Source organism: Paramisgurnus dabryanus, chromosome 6, assembly GCF_030506205.2.
Source record: "Paramisgurnus dabryanus chromosome 6, PD_genome_1.1, whole genome shotgun sequence".
In the NCBI taxonomy this organism is placed as follows: Eukaryota; Metazoa; Chordata; class Actinopteri; order Cypriniformes; family Cobitidae; genus Paramisgurnus; species Paramisgurnus dabryanus.
Genome location: NC_133342.1, coordinates 34,770,887 through 34,798,537, shown reverse-complemented (window position 1 = coordinate 34,798,537; position 27,651 = coordinate 34,770,887). Strand labels below are relative to the sequence as shown.

General features: G+C 38.3%; 2 protein-coding genes across 2 annotated transcripts in view; one reads left to right on the top strand and one right to left on the bottom strand.

Moving 5' to 3' along the window:
* dapk3 (death-associated protein kinase 3) overlaps nt 1-27,651 on the top strand; it is a 100,871-nt gene that overhangs the window by 39,364 nt on the left and 33,856 nt on the right. The gene's annotated exons all lie outside the window — the stretch shown is intronic.
* On the bottom strand, nt 18,054-19,219 carry LOC135767413 (interferon-inducible GTPase 5-like). The gene has a single exon (XM_065277118.2). The coding sequence runs from the start codon at nt 19,212-19,214 to the stop codon at nt 18,054-18,056; it is 1,161 nt and encodes a 386-aa protein (XP_065133190.1). The 5' UTR covers nt 19,215-19,219.

Here is a 27,651-nt window from a genome sequence, read left to right as displayed (position 1 = left end):
CTAAATCAATTATTTTTACAGTCTGAATCGCTAAAAGTACATATAAAAGCAATACTATCATATATAATAGCGTTTATTAAATATTTCATAATTTTCCTGTTTTCTATTATTTCTTCCTTAATAAATTATAATTGTAACGTGATAAAAACGCTATAGAAACACATGGAGGGAACAAACTTCGACAGAACACCGGACATCTTCTCTACTTATTTTCTATTCTAATTATTAAAAGATTTCCAGATGATTTCCTCGCTCCATTCTGTCCGTTTAAGGGCTTATTGTAATCATAAACACCTACGTTTATCTTCAAATGATGTCTTCGACGAAGGTATTCTATAAAAATGAAAGCCATCTTTTTTGGCGTTCTTATTCTGACACTTAACAGCACAACAGGACATTTTCTAGTGAGTTATCTTGCTCTTTTCACTCGTGTCTAATTCATTTCCACTGTTTTTCTGCAACCGCATTGCGCGCGCATCTTGCAGTGACGTAACTGTGACGTCTACTCTAAATTGGTCTATTGTGATGTCAGAATAAGGTAATACCGCCCCCTTTATCTGCACTATCCAACCACAGCACAACCATTTAGTATGGAGAGAAAGAGAGAGATAAACTAATTCACAGCACAATTGAGTTTCAATTGCAACAAACCACCATCATTGTGATCAGTGGTTGCACTTCATCCGCTCATTTGCATTTTAAATGACACACCCAAAACGGCACACTTTTGCTCAGACCTATTTTAGACTTAGTTTTCATCTTTAAAAAAATCTCATAATATGTCCCCTTTAAAGCACCTTCTCTTAAAGCAACACTATGTAGTTTCCATGTAAAAATGACTTGCAGCTCCCCCATGTGGTTGAAAAGCGCAACAGTGCCTGGTATCAGACACTCTTCTGCAGGCAGGGGGAGGGGCGGGGCTGTGTTTCCTACCCTCTACCGCCACTTTCAGGGTGTGCTTGTAGCAGCTAGAAGGCTGCTCAGATTGCAGCAACAGTACAATCTGTCCAGTTAAAAGTTGTTCTATCACTGAAATAATTTTAGAGACATTATATAAAGGTAAAAAAACTACATAGTGTTGCTTTAATTGTTGAGCATCCCCATAGTGTCATGATCCTGCCATTCTTTCATAGTTATTCATAGTAGTTCATGGTCATGGGGCAGGATCGTGGCAGTACCCATGTTTTGTGTGGCAGCACATGGCCTTTTGTTTGGGTAGTGTGCTGCTGTGTCTCGTTTATATCCCCACCCCCTTGTCTCCTCGTTAATTATTAATTATTGGTTAACTACCATCACCTGTCCTTCCCTCGTTGTCTTGTTTAGATTTCTTATTTAAGGCCCCAGTGTGTTCTGTCCTGTGCTGGATCGCTTTGTATGTTTGTATGATTGCTGTTTGTAGCAGCTCAGTCAAAGTTTCTAGTCAAGTCTGTTAGTCTTTGTAATTGTCTTAGTCAAGTTAGTCTAGTCTTGTGTGTAGTGTCATCTGTTCCTGTGCTGTTTTCCCCACGTGGGCCTTTGTTTTTGATTTAATAAACCCTGTTTGAGTTCACCGTTACCTTGCACTTGGGTCCCGTTCTCTGTGAATCATGACAGAACGATCCAGCCAGTCAGGGACCCAGCAGGTGTCGGTGGACTCGTCATTCACTTTCATGGACAGGCTACTTTTGGAGGTCTGCCTCCTGCAAGTGCCGTCTGCCCGGCCACAGCATCTCCTGCCGTCTGCCCGGCCACAGCATCTCCTGCCGTCTGCCCGGCCACAGCCACAGCTATCGCCGTCTGCCCGGCCACAGCCACAGCTCTCGCCGTCTGCCCGGCCACAGCCACAGCTCTCGCCGTCTGCCCGGCCACAGCCACAGCTCTCGCCGTCTGCCCGGCCACAGCCACAGCTCTCGCCGTCTGCCCGGCCACAGCCACAGCTCTCGCCGTCTGCCCGGCCACAGCTCCTGCAGTCTGCCCGGCCACAGCTCCTGCAGTCTGCCCGGCCACAGCTCCCGCAGTCTGTTCGGCCACAGCTCCCGCAGTCTGCCCGGCCACAGCCACAGCTACAGCAGTCTGCCCAGCCACAGCTCTCGCAGGCTGTTCGGCCACAGCCACAGCTCTCGCAGTCTGTTCGGCCACAGTCGTCTGAGCAACTGCAGCCATCTACACAGTCACAGCTTCTGCCATCTGTGCAGCCACTAGAGCCGTCTGTGGTCCGCAGCCCGTGCCATCTACGTGATCGCCATAGCTGTCTGCTGTCTGCGCGGCCACCATTGCCACAGCCGTCTGCCCAGCTGCAGCATAGACCCTTGCCTAAGCCTCCTTGGACTTCTCATTGAACCTTGTTTATGCGCACTCTTTTGAATTTTAATTTCAGTATTTATTAGTTTTCACATCATCTGTTGAATCTGTTGTTTTTGTTTATTTCATGTATTTGTCATGCCATGTGTCGTCAGTCATGTCCATTGTCTAGTGTACCCCCTTGAGGAACGCCCGGTGGCGTCCCTTTAAGGGGGGCGTACTGTCATGATCCTGCCAGTCTTTCATAGTTATTCATAGTAGTTCATGGTCATGGGGCAGGATCGTGGCAGTACCCATGTTTTGTGTGGCAGCACATGGCCTTTTGTTTGGGTAGTGTGCTGCTGTGTCTCGTTTATATCCCCACCCCCTTGTCTCCTCGTTAATTATTAATTATTGGTTAACTACCATCACCTGTCCTTCCCTCGTTGTCTTGTTTAGATTTCTTATTTAAGGCCCCAGTGTGTTCCGTCCTGTGCTGGATCGCTTTGTATGTTTGTATGATTGCTGTTTGTAGCAGCTCAGTCAAAGTTTCTAGTCAAGTCTGTTAGTCTTTGTAATTGTCTTAGTCAAGTTAGTCTAGTCTTGTGTGTAGTGTCATCTGTTCCTGTGCTGTTTTCCCCACGTGGGCCTTTGTTTTTGATTTAATAAACCCTGTTTGAGTTCACCGTTACCTTGCACTTGGGTCCCGTTCTCTGTGAATGATGACACATAGCACCTGCATCAGAAAATCTCTGGAACCGCCACTAAACACATTGTAAGTTATTTGAACAAACCAAATTTATGAAACTATTACATGAATTCAGTATTGTTTTTGTTTTATGAAAATATTATTACATCGCTTCTTATAGTTTAGGCGTGGTGAATGTCCCTGCTGCAAGACCAACATATTTTGTGTTTTGATGCTGGTTTTTTGGTGACCACCAGCTATACCAGCAACAAACCAGCATGGAAATTATACTGGTCTATGCTGTTTTTTTCAGCAGGGGCTAATTGGTCTTGGAGATCTGCAGTCCTGCAGATTTAAGCTCCAACCCTGATTAAACATCACCTGCCTGTAGCTTTCTAGTGACTTTGATTAGTCTGTTCAGGTGTGTTTGATTAGAGCTGGAGCTAAACTCTGCAGGACTGCGGATCTCCAGGACCGATGTTCGCCAACCCCAGATAGCAAAATTGCTGTGGCCCAGATCTGGTTCACATCTGACACCTTCATCTGGCCCACCTGTGGCATGGAATGATGGCACTTGAGCGGTCCACCTCTTTTTTCCTGATCTTTACCACAAGCAAACCATAGAAACGCCACATGTCCGCCAAACACAAAGCAAATAAAGCAGATCTGGCCCAAATATGGGTAATAGTTAATTTAAATTTTGTCCCAGATTCGGCCCAGATCCAACACCATTCTTTGTGGCCTTCACTGGCCCACACCTGGCATGGATTGATGGCACTTGTGTGGTCCACTCCTGTTTGACACGTCTCGCCCACGAGCAAGCCAGAGTGATGCCACAAACAGAGTATGAATCTCAACCATGGTGACAATTCAATTAAAAACTTCATGCTGCAATGCATGCTGGGTATTAACAAATTACAAATCTCATTCAGGACTCCCAGCATGCACTGCGACATGGATAAATAATTCACTTTTTACAATTTTCTTTGTCACCATGGTTGAGATTCATAGTCTGATTCTTGATGTTTGTACGTCCCAAATATACAACGGTTATTTTTTGCCAAAATTTCTAAAACTCCTTAATGACAAACTGCTGTGAAAGTGCTGGATCTCATATACAACATTGACCGCGTTTACATGCACCCTAATAATGCGATTATAATGGGATTTTGTCAATACTGCGATTATACTTTACCTCATGTAAACGCAATAATTCGATAAAAATAATGCGATTAAGCTCATAATCGCAATAAGTAAAGTCGCATTAAAAGAGGTGGCGTACGCCGTTTATAATCGCAGTATGCGTCCATGTAAACGCTTTAATCGCATTTATACCGCACTAATTAAGTGCACGTGTGTTTTAGTCACGCACCTTAAGCAGAAATTCGTTTTAATCTTGACATTAGGAAGTTTTACATGAACTCTGCCAACACGACTCGCTGTCAGCGAGCCTTCATTCAGAAACAGCTCAAATAACACGACAGCAGTGTATAAAAACTTTAAATGACATTATAACGATAATTATAACGATAAATATATTAGTGACCACATCATAATGATAACTTCATGCTAATTCGATAAAACGAGCGCGGCATTACCTAATATTGGATATTTCTTGTAATAAAAACTTTTTTTGCAATTGTTTACATGTCACTGAATATGTACATATGCTGTTCTTGTTGCATTTACACAGCGGGAAACCAGCAGATGTCCTCAACTGAATGAATGTAGTAGTTTGTGTAATAATATCATACCTTTTGGCGTAGTCAGTGTGGTAGAAAAATTTCACAGCATCAGCGCTGGATACCTGAGGTAATTTTATGTTATAAACCTCAGCAATGAATGAGCTTTCTGCTGCATTTTAAGTGCGCGTGCACTTCAAGTTCAAATATATTTGATTGGCTGTCAATGGTTTATCGTTCATCATGTGCCAAAATCGCTATCAATATAGTTGTTGTGTGAGCTCTGCTATTATCTTTAATATAAAACGATTTTTAAAACTATTTTTATATCATGTGAACGCCCTTTACAGGCACTGTCATATTTATATCTTCATCACGGCACCGGATAATGAAATACATCTATAACAACGTGTTTGTCATTTAACGTAAGTAAATTAAAACAGTGGACCATATATGTGAGTTCATCATTTGTGCTCTGCATTGAACTTTGTGTGAATAATCCGAAAATAAAAACTGCATGTAAACCGGAGTGAAGAGGTTAGCTCCAGTCATGTAAACATCTTACTGCGATTAAGACCTTACTCGCATTATTGGAAATAATCGCATTTTTGGTGTGCATGTAAACGTGGTCACTGACAGAAAATAAACTTTTGTAAATCCTTTACTTAGATTATGATTTTTACCATTATATACTAACACCACAGAATTGCACTGTTGACTTTGCACTACCAAAACAAATGTGTTTTTTACACACAAAGTAAGGTAACCAGGAAAAAATGGAGAAGTCAATGGTCCAACTAAAACAAACACCAATCACAATAATGGTGAATTAAAATTAAACAAAGCATCAACATCTAAACCTAATAAGTGAATTGTGTTTTCTACAGCAATATTTTTACTGAACATTCAGAAATAATGTTTTATAACAGTATTAAAATAATAAAATGCAATTTTTCTCTATCATTCACATAACAAGCAAAAAAGTCAATATAAAAAAACAGTTGTTGTTTTAAACATTGTGTTAAAATTTAAATAGGACATTCATAATGTTTGACAATGGTAAAATGTAACTTTCCTCTAACGTTCAGACAACACAGAAATGTTCTTAGAATGTCAAGAAAACTGGACACTTTTTATGTTGGCAGAAAGTTTTTGGGAACGTTGGGAACTTTCAGGGAACGTTCTTAGAACTTTTCTCTGTTAGCTGGGTATTTGGATCACTTCAGACTCACACACATATGAGCCGGTGCTTACTGTGCAATATCTTTGCCAAAACTGGCCCTGATGCATCTTTATACAGCTGGGCCACATTTACAGCATCATATATGGGCCACTTCCGACTCACACCCACATGAGTTGGTGCTTACTGTGCCACATGTTTGCCAAAACCGGGCCGGATATGTTTTAAAAGAACTGGGCCACATTTACTGCAACATATGTGGGCCACTTTAGACACAAACCCACATGACCAGTGCTTACCGTGCCATATCTATGCCAAAACTGGCCCAGACATGTTTGTAAAGAGCTGGGCCACATTTGCTGCAACATGTGAGGGCCACATTTGTTTTTTTCCAAGATTAGCCCGTGACTGCTGTGCAGCATTTTTGCCAAAGGTGGTCCATATTTGTTGTTTGATATTTGGGCCATATTCACTATTTGTCGGATGGGCCACTTTTGGTTCATATTCAGATGATATGTTGCCGTGGGCACCACATCTTTGCCTTAAAAGGCCCACATATAATATGATATATTTGGCCCATTTTTGCTATTTTACATGTGAGCCACTTTAGGTTCACATCCCTTTTATTCGGGCCATAAGAAGGCCAGCAGTGTCGCATCTTTGCCTGAAGTGGCCCAAATGTGCTTGCTATCTGGGACCCGATGAGCTTAAATTATTTGCCCATTTTAAAATTATTCTCTTTTATATTTAAAGGTCACATATGTTAAAAACTGAAATTTTGTGGCTTTTTTCATGATAACTGAGGTCTAGGGGCTATGTAAGTATATAAGTTTCAAAACAGTCATTTAAGAGTCAAATTCACACAGCCTGCTTGAAGTAGCTGTGAGTTAAAATGGTTCGTTTGTACTTCCGTGAAGTTGCTACGTCACCGTGAGACAGTCGCCGCCTTCAGTCTCCACCCCTAGCACTGTCCAACGTCCACTGCCCCACCCCCTTGTTGCTAAACAAACTCACACCACGTGAGAAAATGCTGTTCAATTGATGGATGTCAGGAAACTAAATCATTGCAAAGGCTTCTAAAAACATTAATATACGGGAACAATGGCTAATATTCATTTAATTAGAAGTTCCTCATCAATTAGTTCAACTTTAGCCGTCTGATCTAAACATTTGTGACTGTTTCTATGTGGCAGTTCAATGCTGGTTTCTCCAGGAATCTACTCAAAGATGTTGCAGTCCTTACTTTGTTGGATCCGACCTTAAATACAAAACCCGTAAGTAAACACATATTAAGCCCGGGATACACTGCACGATTATTGGCTGTCCCAGATGAAAGATTGCCCTCGTGAAACAATCGTCGCGATTTCTATGATCGTGGCTCTTCATCGGTGGTCCTATGTCGTACAATGAGAGAGGTTCAAAGACGGCCGTTTTCCCGGTCTTGCGTCCAAAGATAGACTACGATAGTTTTCTGACAGTGCCAGAAGTTTAGCATGATCACCGCACAGTGTGTTTGCTGTTACGACCTGCGCGCGGTTATTTGTGACCAGTCACGGAAAGTAGGGACACAAGTCGGATCTGGGCATTTTGAGTTATTCACAGATTCTGAAAGTGCAGTTTCTAACACATGGAAATCTGATAAGATTTGGAGAAGTTGTGGCCATTTGAATATAGGAACTCAGAAATACTCAAACCGAGAAAATCGAGACGAAAGGGACTCTTCTTTTCAGCTGGGGGAGACAATAGGGCTCATTTACATCTCATTTAGCTAAGCCATGCCCCCTGTAAAACCCTTTTTGAGATGTTCTAGCATCATATGTAGTATTTTATGACCAAATGACAACCCGCAAAAATAAACATGACTCTTTTACCTTTGTGGGGATCACAAGTCGAATCCAGTCTGTTTCAGATTATCCAATGTCCATATTTGTCCACAAATGCGTATAATCCGTGAAATATAGATTGTTTACATCAGATTTCGCATGAATGTCTGGTAATACAATATAATATATAATCTGAAGACTATTTAAATCGTAACATGTAAGGGTATATGAGCTTACATTCCGTTAAACACATGAACCCGCCTTCAAAGTTTGTATTTAAAATAGGGAAGTAGTATAATAGATCATCCAAACAGCGCCGTCGAAAACGTGACATCCTTTAGAGAGGTTACCAATGGCTCGCTCGTTCCTCCATCAGCCAATGACTTCATGGAAAATATTGATAGACAAAACATGTAGCCAATTATATGAAGAATACAACTATATCTGTGTAACTTCTGTGTGTTTGGACTCATGCTGCGCTGCAAGAACTGACATACAGATGACGTCAAAGTACCGCGAGAGCGAGTCGAAATTAAACTACTCCGTAAGATTTCTTGAAGAGCTCTCGCGGTACTTTGACGTCATCCGACTGCGGCGCCGCATAAAGTCAGTGACGCGGCTGACGTACGATGCGGCTGACTGTTATTTGTTCCGCCCCAGCTTCTTTTATTTTTCTTTTGTTTTGTGCGCCCGAGCTTTACAGTCTGGGGAGACGCAGGCTATAAGTTTGAAAAAAAAAAAAAAAAACGTAGCAAACATGTCTGAGGAACAGGGCAGCGCGTCACTACAGTCACGTGACTTCACGCTCGAGCCGGAAGAGAAGACAATGCTGAATAAAGTCGTAATTCTGCTATTTTTGGACCAAACTGTATTTTCGATGCATCAACACAATCTTACTGACCCACTGATGTCACATGGACTACTTTGATGATGTTTTTATTAACTTTCTGGACATGGAAACCATACATAGATTTACAATGAAGGGGAAAGCTCTCGGACTAAATCTAACGATAAAACATCTTAAACTGTGTTCCGAAGATGAACGGAGGTCTTCCGAGTTTAGAACGACATAAGGGTGAGTCATTAATTACATTATTTTCATTTTTGGGCGAACTATCCTTATTTAGTAGTCACGCTGTTCCCTTTGTGGGCGGAGGCGAAAACACAAGCTTATACAGTATGTAAATATACACACAGACAATGACGCCCCCCGCTGCACGCTAGAATCTCCGGAAAAACAAGCCTATTTTAACCGCAAAATGTACGCTTTTAAATATACAAAAACTGCTATCTCAAACATGGAGAGGCTTCTTCGTGATCTCAACTAACAGATTCTGCAATAAAACGAAAATCACAAATTTCGAAAAAAAAACTTTGTTTCTCATTTTCTCGAAACTTGTGCTGCCGACTTGAGTCCCTGGTTTCCGTGACGGGTCACATTTGTTAACCATGAGCGCATGCTGGTGACGTTGCGCAACGTGTGACGCTGCCGCCGAAGCTTCCGTGTCATCATCGTACCCTAAAACTGAGCCTTTTCAAAATGCGCACGCTTTACACTGACCGCCGTTGTGCCCATATAGATATTATAATTGCAATTACTAAGTAGGTTTAAAGAAAGGATTTCCCTACTATGCTGTTTCTGTAAAGAGTAGTCAGAATCATTCTAATACTTATTTTTTAATTGCTTTTACAGTAAATTATTTTGGAACAAAGTGTCTTTCCTGTTCGTACCTACTATTGAGGTACGAACAAAAAAGTTGAATAAAAAAACGAATAAGAAAAGTTGTCAGCCAGCGCCAGCATTTTTCATGATTTTCAGAAAAGTTTAATGCCTTCCAGAAAATGTTGTTGTCTTAAATTTATAAACAAACAATATATCAAATGAAAGCACAGACCCTCTGCTTTAAAAAAAAAACAGTTTCATCCTACCTTTTTTAGTTCTCTTTTTATCACCTCTCAAATATGGGTAAGTTTCTTTAAAAACACCAAATTGTGAGCAAAAAGCTGAGTTAATTCCATATTTGTGAAGGACTTTTGATAGAGATCAGACGCAGAGCGATCTTTAAAACATACACAGAGTTCTTTCACGTGAGGCGCTACTTCCGGTTTGTATAAGTTGCGGAAATTATCCACCTGATGGATAATAGCGGTATTGCGGAAAGACGGAAATTCTCGTAATTGGCAGGGAAGCGTTTTCTCTTAATTGACGAGTTATATCGTCAATGGCGGCGAAAGAGTTAATTGCCTAATATTAAAGGCAGGGTAGCTGATTTGATCCATAAATGTTTAAGTTATGCTGGTTAAAATTTCCTTACATCCTGATAGCAATCTTTGTCTAAATGTATTTTTCTAATATACACCGATCAGCCATAACATTATGAGCACCTGCCTAATATTCTATTCACAGCTAAGGTTCTAGTAGATGCAAGCAGACCTTTTCTTGTATTTTTTATTAATTTTAGTAATACAATTTAGTGATAGTACAAACATAAATTTTGTAAAAATTAAAGTACAAAGTCTATTACCCTAATTCAAATTTAGTCTTTGGGGAATGCCTTTCAAAGAAATGCATAAATATGACAGTATTCCTTTGTTCTCCGTCTTCAGGCTCGCCTTCGCTGTATTCTTCTCCGACGTGTCTGCAAGATATCCCATCTGGTGGTAAGTCACTCTTTGTTCATTTGTCTATCTTTTATAGGTTAAATGCATTATTCTTTCTATACATGTTTTTCTCTCTATTTCAATAAACAGTTAATACAAAATTGTGTGATTGTCTTTTTTTAAAAAATGCAACATGTAATTTATCATGAATATATTTTTCAAACTCAGTGGTTACAATAACACATGGGGTACATAATAAAAATAACAACTACAGGTTACTAAAGTTTCTAAGAGTTTCTAAGGGTTAAATAGTAAAATAGCGTAACACATATTATAAAAGGTAGGACAATTTTCATTTCATTCAACAGCCCTGACCCGTCGAGGCATGGACTCCACTAAACCTTTTAAGTTGTGCTGTGGTGATGTTAGCAGCAGATCCTGCTGAACATTTTTATGCAGCCTTTTAAGTTTTAAAGGTCACATAACACACACAGTTTCTGCCAATCTTAAATTAATCTTGGGTACCTGTAATATATTCAGCAGTGGCGGAGCCAGAGGGGTGTCCAGGGTGGCACTGGACACCCTTGACATGTCACTGGCCACCCCGTGTGCCACCCCAAATTTAATGAGCTACTTTCACTTAATCGCTATGTTTATTTTCGACGTGCGGCAGCGCAGCAAACTCTTTATTTTTCAATCACTGCGCAAAGAGACTTGGATTATTATCTGCTTATTTTGGACATACAGATATGATTTATACATCATTTTAAAACGTTAAAGTATCTAGTTTTTTTCTGTCCACTCCCAATACAAACTTGAATGTTGTGCTTTTCGCCAAATTAAGAAAATAAACATGATGCGCCTTTAATCTCTCTCACTCAGTGACGTCCTTTCAAAAAGCGTCAGAAAAATAAACTGTAACTTAAAGCAACACTATGTAGCTTTCATGTAAAAATGACTTACAGCTCCCCCATGTGGTTGAAAAGCGCAACAGTGCCTGGTATCAGACACTCTTCTGCAGGCAGGGGGAGGGGCGGGGCTGTGTTTCCTACCCTCCACCGCCACTTTCAGAGTGTGCTTGTAGCAGCTAGGAGGCTGCTCAGGTTGCAGCAACAGTACAATTTGTCCAGTTAAAAGTTGTTCTATCACCAAAATAATTTTAGAGACATTATATAAAGGTAAAAAAACTACATAGTGTTGCTTTAACGAATACTTGTCATACAAACAAAAGATAAATGTCTACATAATGCTTGGAATGTCTAATTTTAAATTATGTAAGTGAAGTCGTAAATTGCTACATGATTTCAGCGTATAAAGGCACGAAGTGTGTAATTGTCTTGTGGACTGAATAAAGTCTAAGATTGGAATTTCGTTTTACAACAAAACCCGACACCATGTTTTCATTCTTGACGTGATCTTTATAGGCTTCTGTATGATTGTTAATTCGACTGGATTGCCACATTGAACTTGAAAGCGTGATGCGCATATCCGACAGTGGAGCTTAAACGACTGTTCGCGTCTTTTTGGCTTTAACGGACAAATGCTCATATGTCAAAATAGCTGTCTTGGTGATTTTCATACTAAACATTTGGTTACTGTACCTCTTAAACGAATAAACATTTTATTGCATTCGGTCTTAGCCTAACCTGTTAAAGTCTCTCTGTCATTAAAGTTAATTAAATATCAAAAGAAAAAAGAAAACTTTTGCATCTTCTGTATCTTCGTAAATAAAGATTAATCCAAACATCCTTTGTGTTGAGCTCTGCTTTTTGAAGTAAGTTTAAGGTTTATGCACACAGCTGTAACCATTGACTTCCATAGTAGGAATAAAACAACATGATGGAATTCAATGGATATACCATTAATTGTGCTTACCATCATTTATCAAAATATCTTCTTTTGTGTTTATTAAAATAAAATACAGGTTTAGACAGGGCCGGCGCTAGCTATAGGCAGAGTAGGCAAATGCCTAGGGCCTCAAGCTTGGAAAGGGGGCCTCCATAACTGCTAAGTCCATGTGCGCTGGTCCGACAATCACTACTGACAGCATTAAATAAAGTTTTAAGGTGAGTTCAACTTTATGCGGCGCCGCCACTGCAAGAATTAAGTTTGTATTTAAAAAAGTTTGTATTTAAAGTCGAACAGCAAACAAAACTGGCGTTACCTAAAGTAAACTGTCTGTATATCTTGTAAGTCCTACACTTTATTTTAGTTTTCAAATCATGAAAGTAGTTTGTCTGTTTAACTTCCAGTGGCTGCTGATTTGTATGGATATTTAAGGTAGTTTATAAAAAGTTATTGCAATAGTCTGATAGATAACTTTATACTGTATATTGGAGGAAAAATTCTTCTTTATACCAAGTTAAAATAAAAAAACAATAAAAGTTTTCTAGGAGGTGTTCACCTGTAATTTTTTTACAGTTAGGGTTTTTGCAATATACTGTTGTCTTTTTAATTTTACTCTTTGGAGAAAGCAAAACTGTTATCCTGTGTTATCCCAAATAAGGTGGTGTTTTTAATAAATGTGACTGCCTTAAAAATTTTAACACATGTGGTTTTGCATAATTTCTAATTACATTTTAGCATAAAGTTAATACATTTGTTGATAAAACTTAATAAAAAGTAAAAGTAATGGGGAAAAACATGTTTATTAGTAGTGCTCATCTGATTTCTTACGCAGTAGAAAAACACGTTCTCACATTATTCTGAAAATTAGAGGGGTGTGAGGGGCCTCCAACATAAATTTTGCCTAGGGCCTCCAAATATCTAGAACCGGCCCTGGGTTTAGAACAACATAAGGGTGAGTAAATGATGACAGAAATTTCATTTTTGGGTGAATCCCTTTAACAGACAGTAAATCAGATGTAAGAAATACAGTAGAAAGATTTAGAATTAACCCTTATTATGTTTACATTTAATACGATCAAAAGATTCATTTATGCTTGCTTGATACATGGTTACGCGTCATTTTCTTTTATGGACTATGGACCCCCTAAACTAGCTTTGGCCACCCCCTGGCCACCCCATTAAAAAAATTCTAGTTCCGCCACTGATATTCAGGACAGAAGACCGTATGTGGTTGAACTGAACTGGCTTTTGTCTGCCTAAATAATATGATAACGCCTCCCAGCGTTAACTCAGTTACCTGCCAACATGCACACATACATGACTTCTCCCCTTTATTTATTTACTTTTTTAAACATTACTAGGGGAAAAAGTGACCTTAACATGACTTGTACTTAACAAAAAATGTGTTACTGTGTTAATGTTCCTGTATAGCTTAGTGGTAGAGCATTGTGTTAGCAACGAGTAAGTATCTAGGGAACACACATACTAATAGCAGCCATATCACCCTGTAGCCCAAGACAGCTTGCCCACTGAAGCTAAGCAGGGCTGAGCCTGGTCAGTACTTGGATGGGAGACCACCTGGGAAAACCAGGTTGCTGCTGGTAGAGGTGTTAGTGAGACCAGCAGGGGGTGCTCACCCTGTGGTCTGTGTGGGTCCTAACATCCCAGTATAGTGACGGGGACACTATACTGTCAACAAGCACCGTCTTTCGGATGAGACGTTAAACCGAGGTCCTGACTCTCTGTGGTCATTAAAAATCCCAGGATGTCCTTCGAAAAAGAGTAGGGGTGTGCCCTGGCATCCTGGCCAAACTTGCCCATTGGCCTACTAATCATCCCTCATACTAATTGGCTATATCACTCTGTCTCCTCTCCACTAATAAGCTGGTGTGTGGTGGGCGTTCTGGCGCAATATGGCTGCCGTCGCATCATCCAGGTGGATGCTGCACATTGGTGGTGGTTGAGGAGATTCCCCCATTCATATGTAAAGCGCTTTGAGCACTGGAAAAGCGCTATATAAATGTAACGAATTATTAATAAAAAAAGAAATGTATTCTTTGTAATGAGCTGTAAGTCGCTTTGGATAAAAGTGTATGTTAAATGCATAAATGTAAATGTATTACTCCTGGTACCTACCACTGTTAAAAATAAAGGTGCTTCACGATACCATAGACCATGGGTTTCCAATCCTGCTCCTGGAGGGCCGGTGTCCTGCAGAGTTTAGTTCCAACTATAATGAAAAACTCCTGAAGCAGCGAATTAATAGTGATGGGCAGTCCGGCTCTTTTCATAGATTCGACTCTTTTGGCTCCGGCTCTTCATTTAGTATCACTGTGAGACTTCTTTTGTAGCCCAATTTAGAAATTGCGAATGGTTTGTGTGTTAGCAAACAATTACCAAGGTGGAAACCATAAGGGCCATATTTTAACGATCTAAGCGCCTAATCTAAATGGGCGTGTCCGAATTCACTTTTGCTAATTTAAGGACGGGAAAAATGGTTTGTGCGCCGGGCGCACGGTTGAAAAGGGTTGTTCATATTCTTTTAATGAGTAATGGGTGTGTATGGGCGTAATGTGCAATAAACCAATGAGAGTCTCAGCTCTCATCCCCTTGCGCTGGCGCTATGTCTTATCCCTATTTAGATGATAGTTTTTAGTTTACAAAGTCCAAGGGGAGGAAGAAGATCCCCAGTTTAAGATTAATGTTAAATAATTGTGTTGTTTTTCACTTGTATTGAAATTGCTATTTTTTATTATACCTTAAAAAAACGTTTTCTTTTAGTCATGGAAGTAAAATAGCAGGCTTTTAATTGCTGTAAATGTATGGCTATCCAATATCATCAAAAAATAATTTACAAGTTTGTAAGAAAAGGTTCGTCCTCTAAAAATACTTTGTTTGTAACAAACAAGATATAAAGAATTTATACCTGGATAGCACCATGAGTTTTCTTTAAAGCATTACTTAAAAATGTTTCTCATCTCAACATATCCACAGGTACAGAGTCATCATATACAATAAATGCATTTAATAAACATTTAAAAACAGATGCATTTGTTTTAAAGCAAAGCATTTATTTACTTACCAGGGTGCAGGTGAAGCAGCTCTTTACACCTTCTGAAGTCTCATAATCGGTCCTCATTTATGTCCAAGAGACTCAATAATAATCTTTTACATTAGAATGCTTTACTTTTTCATATTTAAAAGCTTTTTTGTGCTGCTGCGCATCCATGTGTGTGATAAGCAAACCACCGTTGTCGTCCCATTTATAGGCCCATATTTCTAACGCACTCATTCAATAACAAAAACACTATTGCGCCATTGACTTTAGACTTTAGACCAGGTTTTAGTTGGTCAACGGTGTAGTCTATTTTAGTTGCCTCAAAATAGCAATGCACCAACAATGTGCCTGAACACACCTCGTTTTCAGATCAGAACGCCCATGGGCGCAAAAATGGGCGCAAATGCATTTGCTATTTAAACAACGTGGCGCTAAACGTGAAAATGATCATTGTCCCGGGTTGAAACTAGCAAAAGACACTTGCGTCGCGCATTGCGCAGGGTGTATGATAGAGCCCTTTATCTTCTACAGTAAGTAACTGGCAACCAGCTGCATAATTACAGCAATTTTTTTTACAGTGCACCAAAGGAAATGTAAAAAACATGAATCAGACAATAGGTGCCCTTTAACCTTGCTTTATTATATTACATTTGTAATACAACAGCACACAATTCAATAGTGTATATGTAGAAGAATTTTATATGTTATAAAAGTGTATATATTGAAACCACTGTTTTTAGGGAGACACACAGACATCAAGAATCAGCCTATGAATCTCAACAATGATGACAATAAATAAAATATTCAGATAAACACATCAACTCTTAACATCACAAAACAAACTAAAGTCCAACAGCAAAAATTAGCAATAAAATAGTATAATAGTTAATTTGCATAATTAATCAGAACACTAAACCCTCATCAGTAATAACTAAACATAATCAAATTATATTTGCACTTTAAGCACACAGTTATAGCAGACAAAAAACCCAACTACACTAAAAAGTCAAGGCTCATCATAATGATGACCAAATATGTCCCAAAAAAAAATCAGCATCTATACCTGTTAATTCTTAAAAACACAGAATTATTCTTAAAAAGTTGTCAAATGTAGACAAATAACAGAGGTCAGTCTACCGTACTTTCCGGACAATACTGTAAATCGCACTGGAGTATAAGCTGCATCATTCAAAAATGTGTCATTAAGATGAAATAACATATTTAAGTCTCAGTGGACTATACATCGTGTTTATTAAAAAATTTTTTTCACAAAATCCAAGCCGAAGAACAGACATTTAGGGCCCTATTTTAACGATCTGAAACGCAAGTGCGAAGCGCAAAGCGCAAGTGACTTTGTGGGCGGATCTTGGGCGCTGTTGCTATTTTCCCAGTGGGAGAAATAACTCTTGCGCCAGGCGCAAATCAATAAGGGGTTGGTCTAAAGTAGGTTCATTATTCATAGGTGTGGTTTGGGCGTAACGTCAAATAAACCAATCAGAACGCTATCCAACATTCCCTTTAAACGCAAGTGCGCAAGTTCCATGGCAGGTTGCTATTATTATGACGGATTTACCAGGCGCACGCCAGGAGCGGTTCACAGCCGAGGAGACCCAGCGCTACAATGATGTCAGGAGGCGGAGGAATCGCAAGCTTGCCAGCATAAATCGGGCACGCCGTGTAACAGGACGTGAATCTGTCTCTACACAGGACCTGACCGTTGAAAGCCAAGAAACGCAAGCAGTCAACCCCAAAGTACACTTACAAATCAAGTTCACATACATTAAGGTTTCTTATGAAAACATTTTAATTATTATTTATTTACATAAAATAAACGTAATACAGCCACACAACAAACTTATGAAAATATTTTGATCGTTATTTGCATGAGAATTTTTTAACGCAGCCACACAAAATAAATAAAAACTATCACCACAATGCTCACCACAATGATTTCCCTTATCTCATGTGTTAATATTTTTTATTGTAACAATTTATGATTTGCAAAAATAACTGTTGCATCTGTGTAGATTAGATAAGCAAAGTGTGTGCGCGTTGTGCACGCTATACATTATGGTCAAGCATGCGCCCTTAAAATAGCATAATGAACAACCCGCAACGCGCCACTGACGTGGTGCAATTGTTTTTTAAAACTGCAAAATAGCATCAGGGATGGTTTGTGCCAGAACACGCCTCCTTTTTTGCGCTGAACCGCCCAGGGAGCGCAAGTTCATTCCCTAGTTTGCCGACGTGCGTCTGTGGAGGGAAAAACCCGCTGTGCGCCGGTGCAAAATACAAATGATACATGTGTCACTGACAAAGTCAATTGCGCTGGGTGCAAGATAGGGCCCTTAATCTGGAAAGGCAAGTTATTCAACTTAACAATAGCAGACAGAACAGCAGGCTACATAGGTGTCTGTACATTAAAAGTAATATTATCAGTTATTTAAACGATAAACCATAGCATACAGAACTTACCTGGAAGGTTGAATAGTCTAAATTAACCAAACAAGCCAACGTGAAGTTTGCATACTCATCATTCCACATTACGGAATCCATTGAATTACATAATTACAGGAGCAGCATATAGCAGACTCTCGCAGCTACTGTAATGTTGTCTCTTGCCTCATAAATGTCCAAATTAATTCATACTGACTTACAAGGCGCACCTGACTATAAGACACAGCACCAGCCCAGTTATGAAAAAAATGCGGCTTATAGACCCCAAAATACGGTAGTTTTCAGTAAGAAAGATTAATGATTTTTAATGATTATTATTAATGATTAATGATTAATGTCTTTTCAGTTGATTTTCTACAGTTGATTTAGGCTAGCTGGAGACACCAAAGATTTATTTTACATCTTAAAAAGTCTTGTGAAATCTCCCCTTCAAAGCTAGCTGGATATCAGTTGTAGTTCATATTGTATCCAGTCCAGCTTTTTTTCTGATTTCCCAAGCAGTATTTGCCAGGTCTTTTAATCCTTCGCTCAGAAGGTATTGTGTGGTAGCAAAGGATAACCCTGCAGCAGCAACACTGCCCACACCTGGAAGAAGACTCAATGCAAATTCAGTGCTAGCCAACACTGCTACTGTTGCAGAAACACCTATCCTGGTCACTGCTTTTTCTTTAATAGCAGTAGCAATCTTTGATGTGCCCAAATATTCTGTCAAGGGGATATTCACTTTCTCTGAAAGTCTGGTCAATGACTTATCATCTAAGCCAAATGCATAATAGCACCGTACAAAGAATGCTATCACAATGGTTGTATCACATGCTACTGATAGGCCAGGCACAGGGACCACTGCAATTGCTCCAGATGCAAGAGATGCAGCCCAGATCATCTTTTCAAAATACTTGATCTTCTCTTCAAGAGCTTTAGTAGAGCAAACTGGCCAGACTTGTAGGAGAGCAGATCTTTTATGGATAGGCAGGTCCTCTTTTAGTGTCATTCTCAGGTCTTCTAAATCATATTTCTCCAAATCATAAGACGATATCAAAAAAACTTTGGGATTTCCCACTTTTTTTACGTTTTTCTCACAGTCTTCCCTTATTAGGGAAATAACTTTTTGCTCATTAAATCCTTTTTTTCTTTCCTCTGAAGAGATGTCGTTGTCAATCTTTGAACGAACAAAGTAAAAGTTTTTCTTCTTCTTTTTTATTTCATTAGCCAGCATGATGTCGTTCTCACAGAACCTCTCTGAGCTAAGGATAATGAAGAAATCATAGGTATCAAAATTGACCTCTTTAAGATATTTATTGGCTTTAAAGTTTGGGCTTCCTATTCCAGGCAGATCCCAGATTTTCACATGTTTCTGTCCAGGATACTCATACTTGGTGCACTCCATTGTAGTTTCTGTGACTCCAGTAGGGGCTGCATCTTCATCATTATCGCTCAGGCCTCTAAGAGCATTTACAAGGGAGGATTTCCCAGCTCCTGTCCTTCCTGTCACAGCAATGTCAAGTGAAACATTTAACAACTGGTTGAATTCTGATAAAGCTTTTGCTTTAGCTTTTTCCAGTGTGGATTCCCCTGATGCCTTTACTGCTTCAAGAACAGCAGAGTCTTGAGCTTCCATGTTTAAAAGCTGAAAAAGTTACAAAAGTATTTTATTATTTTAAAATAATAATAATAAATCTCATGTCATTGAATATATAGGACTAGGTGGGACAGTAGAATTTCTCTAGACACTGGCAAAACTTCCGGCTATTGGCCGCCCAGCAAAGAAACAGGCTGTCCAATAAGATTTGAACTTTAGATATATTTCGGATCTTGAAATAGACTTTGACTAAGCTCACGCTATTTAACGTGCATGTGTGGTGTGCAATACCTGCGAGTTGTCATACAAGCAATGCCTCGCAGCGCTTCTCGCCCGGGGTGCGACCCCCACCCAGCTAGCCTTTCAAGGTATGTGTAAGCAAATACAAAAATTAAAAGACAGTCAATGCCAATGTAAACCCTGGTTGGATAAGGATTTAAAGTTGGACATGAAGATGAAATCTGACGCATTTAGCTTCAGTGTTAAAACTGATCAAATAATTGCTGTCTGTGGTGGTTCTATATGGGCTATAATGTCAATCATTTAAAAAGAATAATATGGGAAAAAATAACTATAAATTAGTTCATTTTTGGAACTGTGACTTAGTTTAACATTTTCAAATATGAACTATGAACTGAACTAGTTCATTTTAAAATTTGTGAACTGTGAACTAAACTAGTTCATGTAGAAAGTGAACTTTCCCAACACTAAGAATATGTATATAAATAATTATGATATAAGGTTAAGAAACCTGTTGTACTGATGTGATTACCAGTTATAGTTTTAGTGCTACACAGCAAAATCCCCAGTGTTAAATTAACACTGCTCGGTGTTTATATAATCCACACCAAGATTGGTGTTAAAAAAAACACTAAATCAGTGTTAAAGTTAATAAGATAATGAAGTGATTGAGTCATTAATGGTGAACACCTGCTGGTCATTCTGTGTCAAATCAACAAAATTTTGGAATTGTTCCTGTCTTAACATTTTTATTTTTTTGACTCTTTTTCTGGAGAAAGTAATACTAAAATGAGGAAGAAAGCCAAAATATTAAATGCAATAGATAAAATGCCTAGAGTTTAATGAACACTATCATCATCTCTGTTTTAAAACTAAAATTACAACTTGCTTGCAGAGTTACATGGATGATAGGTTTAACTTCTAAAGAACTGCTGTAAATCTGGTTGATAAAGTAAGTCACCATTGTGCCGATTAGTGTTTCCTTTAGTTGGGTACTTGGGTCTTGAAGTTTAGTGTTAGTTTTCTTCTGCTCATTGTGGCAGTATGTTTATAAAACACATCTGTTAAAGCAGAGGAAGATGAGAGAAATGAAGTCTATAACTGTTACTATGTTAATTAATATGAAAGTATAAGTCTTGGAATTCAATGATCTCATAAGTAATCACTGAAAATAAGTGTTTAATTTATGTTCTGCCAACCCTGTGAGTTTCCCATGAAATACAACAGTGCTGTAAAAGTCCACATACCCTTAAGAGTTAAATAGTGTTTACCCAAATCTAATCTGTGGTGTAAGTCTGACACGCTGAGACATCAACAATCAGCCTATAAAACACAATCATGGTGACAATCAACAACAAAACGTCATGCCGCAATGCATGCTGGGTACCAGGATTGTAGAAAACTCATTCATAAATCCCATGAATGACAAAAATTTTGCAATTTTCTTACCATTAACTGTCACCATCCTTGAGATTTGTATCAGAAATCATGAAGTCTCTCTTAAGCAAAAAACAACAACAACAACAAAAAATTGAAGCATGACGGCAGTCTTATTCAATACAATGTAATTTGCATAGAGCTTTTTTATATGCCTGTTTCTTCATAATTAAATTGTGATCAAATGTTTCAATGATTTGTAGAGTAGAATATAATAAAAATAAACAATCTGAGAAGGTCTGGAAGGGCTTCCCTCTGCATGAAGCAATGAACAAGTGGTCTTACTAAAACATTGTTGCTATTGCTAAAAGAGGAGAGTTAGATCAGTGTAGGTCAAGGGACAAATGCCTAACTAAAGGAAACACTAATCACAGTAATGGTGACTTCAAATGAACTCATAACAAACACAAACTTAAGATTTAATGTGATACATTTTGTGATAAATGTCTATTTGACTTGTGAGACATCACGTCAGAAAGAAGATTTGTCTACTAAATCACGCGTGTGGATGCTGGAATAGTTGAGCACTTGTATTTTGTTCTGACAGCTGTTTAGAAGTTAAACTTATCCATTTAGAAAATAAATCTGCAAGTTATCATTTTATTTTTCAAACAGAGATGCTGATAGAGAGGCAAACATGAAAGATTGCAGCTTTTGGAGGCATACACCCAACAGTATTCATCTATTGCATTTAATAATTTGTCTTTCTTTATTATTTTAGTATTTTCTCCAGAAAACGAGTCATCAAAATAAAAATTTAGAGACAGGAAAATGTCCAAAATGTAATTGATTTGAATGACCAGCAGGTGTTCACCATTAATGTCTTAATAATCACTTCATTATCTCATTAACTTTAACACTGATTCAGAGTTATATTTTTAACACCAGTCTTTTTTAACACCGATTCTGGTGTGGATTATATAAACACCAAAAAGTGTTGATTTAACACTGATAGAGTTAATTTAACACTGGGGATTTTTCTGTGTAGTAAGACTATTTAGATGTGCAGATTAATTCAGGACTTTGTGTAGACATATTTTATAATAAGTATTATGAGGTGGTCCGCGAAAATTCTTGATTACAAATAGTGGTCCACACACACAAAAAGTTTGAAAACCCCTGCTCTAGTGTATATATCTATGGGTAATGGTGACAGAGCGCAGTTATGCTAATTTGAAAACCACGCCCACCGGTGGGAAAACAATCCAGCCGTCTCCATTGACTTTGTATTGCGAGAGGCCGCCTCCTTGTCATTTCTGGCTTATAACAAAGAACAGAATAATGCCTAAAAGCTGCTGTGTGACAATATGTACAGCTAACAAGCTAAAAAACCCATAAATACGTTTTTATAAGCTGTCGACCCCAAAAATCGAGCGTTTAAAGACACAAAAGTGGGTCGTCAACTACGTTTCCCTCCAGTGGGAGTAGTTGTAATACTATGATAGTGTCTTTATATGCTTGTTTTTTGGGGTCGACAGCTTATAAAAAAGTATTTCTTGGTTTTTTGGCTTGATACATCTTGTCACACAGCAGCTTTTTGTCATAATTCTGTTTTTGTTATAAGCCAGAAATGACAAGGAGGCAGCCTCTCACAAATTACAAAGTCAATGGTAATTGATGGATTGTTTTCCCCCGGTGGGCGTGGTTTTCAGGTTGCCCTGCGCTCTGCCTCTATGGTGACAGGGTGGTGCTCAAGCACAAAAAAAGTGCAGTAGGTTTAGCACTGAATATATAGCAGTAATATATAAATATATATTTTATCTCTTTACTATTTGTATTTTATTCTATTTTATATACTATTTGTATATTATTTATTTATATCTTGAAGATAAGATTATTTATAATGTTAATGTTTTTAAAATGTTTCTTGGTTAGTGAATGTAAAAGAAATGTTACATTCTATCATTTTCCAGTATTATAAGAATGTTCTATGTCTCGTTTTAATGTTCTCTCAACATTCAAAACACATATTTTATTTATTATATATATATTGCTTATGTAAATGATAAAGAAATATTGAATTATTATTTTAAAACTCTTTTAAAACAACCGTCACATACAATTGCCCCAAATCAGAAGTATTGTAATGTAAATACTGATATTTAAAAATAATAATAAAGACATTACGACTTAGCTTTTAAACTTACCTGTCCTGTAAGGTGAAAATAAAACAGACAGAATGAATAACTGGGACAGTTTTAATTTAGCAAGTATGAAAAATAAGACGGGAAAACTAATGTTGTACTGATAGTACTTACATATTAGTAAATAAATGAATGAACACATTAATTAATTAATTAATTAATTAATTAATTAATGAACACACACGGTGTCATAAGGAAACAGAATGATATATAACATTATATTTTATTTCCTAAACATTTTATAATTTTGTATTATTAAATTATTTAAGTATAAACAAACAGTTGAAGAAAACCTAAAAAAATAAATCTAAAAAAACATTTGGAGTACTTACTCACTCCAAGAAAATCCATATGACCGTAAGTATATGGAGAGCTCAACCAACTATATTTTCAAACCTTCCCTTTATAACATACATGGGTTCACTGTAATTATGTTTAGTATACTTATAAATATTGTCACGGTCTGATCGGCTGCTTTTTTGTTTGTTTTTTGTTTTGTTTTGACAGGTCGGCACCTGTCACTGGCGTTCTCCCCTCTCACCTTGTTATCTCCTTATTTCGTTAATTGTTCCTCACCTGGTCCTTGTTCTCTATCTCTCGCTGCTACTTATTCCCTATGTTTCTGCTGTCTTGTGCAAGTGTGTCATTGTTCATGTTGGCATTACCGCATAGTCTAGTCTAGACCTCCTAATTTATTAATTATTTTTTCAATGTGTTTTCTCTCTCTAGGGCAGTCTTATCTGCGCTGACATTTCAACTCCCTTTGCTGCCAGATGACCATATTTTTTAACTTTGTTTTTGATTGTCAAATACTGTTTTGCCCGTAATTGAATCTGCAACAATCTCTTTTTCCTGAAACATACACACGCGCACACACACGCGCACACACACAAACACACACACACGCACGCACGCACACACACACACACACACACACACACACACACACACACACACACACACACACACACACACACACACACACACACACACACACACACACACACACATATATAGTCATGTGTTACAGTTTTGAACGTACCTTGAATTTTCTCAAACAATATAGTCGATTACACAACCTTGTACAGCAATCCAGATGCAATACCTTCAAAGTTCTTGCACTTTACAGAACAACTGACGAATGAACCAGATTTTATTGCTGAATTTTGAGTGATGTCAGCGGCCACACCAGGGGAGGGGAGAGTTTGCAAAAACGAAACAATCATGTGCATGTTTTGTTTATCAGGTAGATGAGTTTGTTTACAAAGGATAAAGGATTAATAATTAATGACTGCAAGCCCAATAATAGCCTGCCAAGAAATCACATGATGATGAAATGATTGTTTGAAATGTAAAGGGAGTCAGATATTAAAAGGTTTGATGCTTTTGTGAGGCATCCCAGCTTTGTTGTTCTAACAGTACTTTTTGGCATCTGGAAGCTTTGTCTGATAGATTTTTTATAACATAACGCGATTGATTTTTCACAACAGAGGTTGAAGAGGAAGTAAATGTATGCAATATTTCTTACACAGCCCTACAGTCATACTGGCAGAAACATTTGTATAACCCCACCTAAATGTATTGTTTTTGTAGTCTAAATGTATGTTTTGTTTTTGTAGTTTCTGCAATCTGGGATCTGATGGAGAAGTTGTTCCCACAACAAATTAATATACAGATTTACATTTATTTATTTAGCTGACGCTTTTATCCAAAGCAACTTACAATTGCCATAAATGTCAGAGGTCGCACGCCTCTGGAGCAACTAGGGGTTAAGTGTCTTGCTTAGGGACACAATGGTGTGTCACAGTGGATTCAAACCCTCACACCAAAGGTGTGTGTCTTATACACTGCGCCCATCATCACCCCATAAATAACTCTAAATATTACTGTAGATGTTCTAAATGAGGCCATAAATACATCATTACTTTAAATTTTAAATTTCAAATTCTGTATACGGAAGAATCTGGATTACTGTTTTTTAATCAAGTTCAATCTCCATGTATTGAAAGGGTGAATGATACAAACGTAAATGTTGAATTACAACCATATATAAAATTCTGAGCGACACATTTTGGAAAGGGGTGAGTCATATTTAGAGGTGCACCGTAATCATGCTTTAAAGTAATTGCGTTAATAGTAATTATGTTAATATAATTATACATACATAGGCCATAGGATATTTTCCAAAGATGTTTCACTCAGATGTATTGTAAGATATGAAGTAAAAAAAGGTTGCAACTTCAATTATAAATTTTTTTACGGCATTTTGAGCTAAATTGTTTTTTTCTTTATCCAATGGTTCAATAAGGAACATGACTAAACCATTCCACTTGATCTATATACAGTGTCTCTGTTTGTGTACTTTTGAGATTGAATGCAGATGATGCAGGAACGTTTTTTAAAACTACCTCACCCTGAATTTGAACCCACTAGCTCTGGGCAGGATGCCTGTTTCTCTTTCAGTTGTGTTACTGAGAATCTTGGCATGCAAAGCTCAACAAACACAGATATGTTCAACTTTGGAACAGTAGATAATATAAGCAAATCTGTTTGGTCATTTCTGTGACATAGACCAGTTTTACAGAAACTACTCTGTTGTCCCTTAATACAATTCCTGTTCATGCTAGAAAATGCAGATACAAATCTTAAGATATGCAGGAAAACACGTCAGGGATGCTTTCACCTTTTTTGTTTGCAATTCTTTTTGAACCTCTAGCTGCAAGTATAAGGCAACATCTATAGATTTGTCCTGTAAATCAGAAGACATTGTGTTATATATTTCCAACCCTTAAAGCTCTATCCCTTCAGTTTTGGCTTTAATTAAAAGATTTGGATCATTTTCAGGCTTTGCAATTAATCGCAGCAGATCAAATATTATTATTGGGAAGCTAACCTTTTGCATGATGGAAAAAGCGGCCCTTTGAAACAGATAGAGATCCATCTTGGCTTAGTATGGAACAAGCATTTGCAACAAGACATCTCTTTCTGCTCTTCTTAATTGTCAGGATCCTGCCCGAATCTTGCTTTGTATTATATCTAGTTGGCAGGGTGCTGACAGTACAATGTTTTGTGTGGGGAATGCGTGGTCTCTGTAAAGTTCCAATCAGGATTCAGGCCCCACCATAGCACAGAGACAGCGCTGCTTAGAGTTACAAATGACTTTCTCCTAACATCCGATCGTGGCGAAATCTCACTCCTATTAGACCTCAGTGCAGCCTTTGACACAATAGATCACACAATCTTACTTAAAAGGCTAGAAAACTATGTTGGCATCAGTGGTCAGGTACTAGCCTGGTTCAGATCGTATCTAACCAATCGCTATCACTTTGTTTATGTAAATGAGGAGGAGTCATATCACTCCCTGGTTAAATACGGCGTACCGCAGGGATCAGTTCTAGGCCCTATCCTATTCTCGTTATATATATTACCTCTAGGAGACATTATCAGGAAACATAACATAAGTTTTCACTGCTATGCGGATGATACCCAGCTTTACATCCCGTCACATCCGAGCGAAACACACCAGTTTGCTAAACTAACAGACTGCATTAGTGATATTAGGGACTGGATGGCACATAACTTTCTTATGCTAAACTCCAATAAGACTGAGATACTTATTATTGAACCAAATCGCTCCAAACATAATATGTCAGATTACAAGTTGCCCATAGATGGCTGCACGGTGGAGCCATTTTCCACAGTTAAGAATTTAGGCATAATGTTTGACAGCAATCTATCTTTTTGATAGTCATATCTCCAACGTCTGCCGCACAGCATTCTTCCATCTTAGAAATATCTCAAAAATACGCCATATGCTGTCTGCATCAGATGCAGAAAAGCTTATCCATGCTTTTATGACCTCTAGAATAGACTATTGTAACTCGTTACTCGGGGGATGCAATGCAAATCAGGTAAACAAGCTACAGCTGGTTCAAAACACCACCGCAAGAGTGCTTACTCGCCCTAAAAAGTATGACCACATTAGTCCAATTCTGGCATCTTTACACTGGCTACCAGTTAAATATCGCATACAATTTAAAATATTACTAATCACCTACAAAGCATTAAATGGCCTAGCGCCCTCGTATATTAAAGAATTACTATCACAATACAATCCACCACGTAAACTGCGATCAAAAAATTCTGGCTACTTAATTATCCCTAGAATATCAAAAGTGTCTAAAGGTGGTAGATGCTTTTCCTACTTGGCCCCTAAGCTCTGGAATGACTTACCAAAAAATGTTCGAGCATCAGACACAGTCGAGCAATTTAAATCTAAACTTAAGACATTCTTCTTTAACAAAGCATTCACATAGAATGTCCAGTAAATGTACTTTTCCCGCAGTAGTTATTTTGTCTAGAACAAAGCACTCACATACCTCATATGGGTAATTTACTCTTGCCGCAATAGTTAGCCTGTCTGGAACCGAGCTGAACAAACAGACCCAGTTCCTAATGCTGTGAAGGTCAACGCACCACTGATCTACTGGCTGTCCTTCAACGTGATGCCCAGCCGATGCGCGACCAACGACCACCGGCTGAACCAGTTTAATCCGCTAACCTGCTTCCTATCCCTACCGTGTCTATATATTATAAATATTAATATTAATTTCTCCCTAGGGTTTTTTGTCTTTCTAGGATTTTTTGCCAGTGGG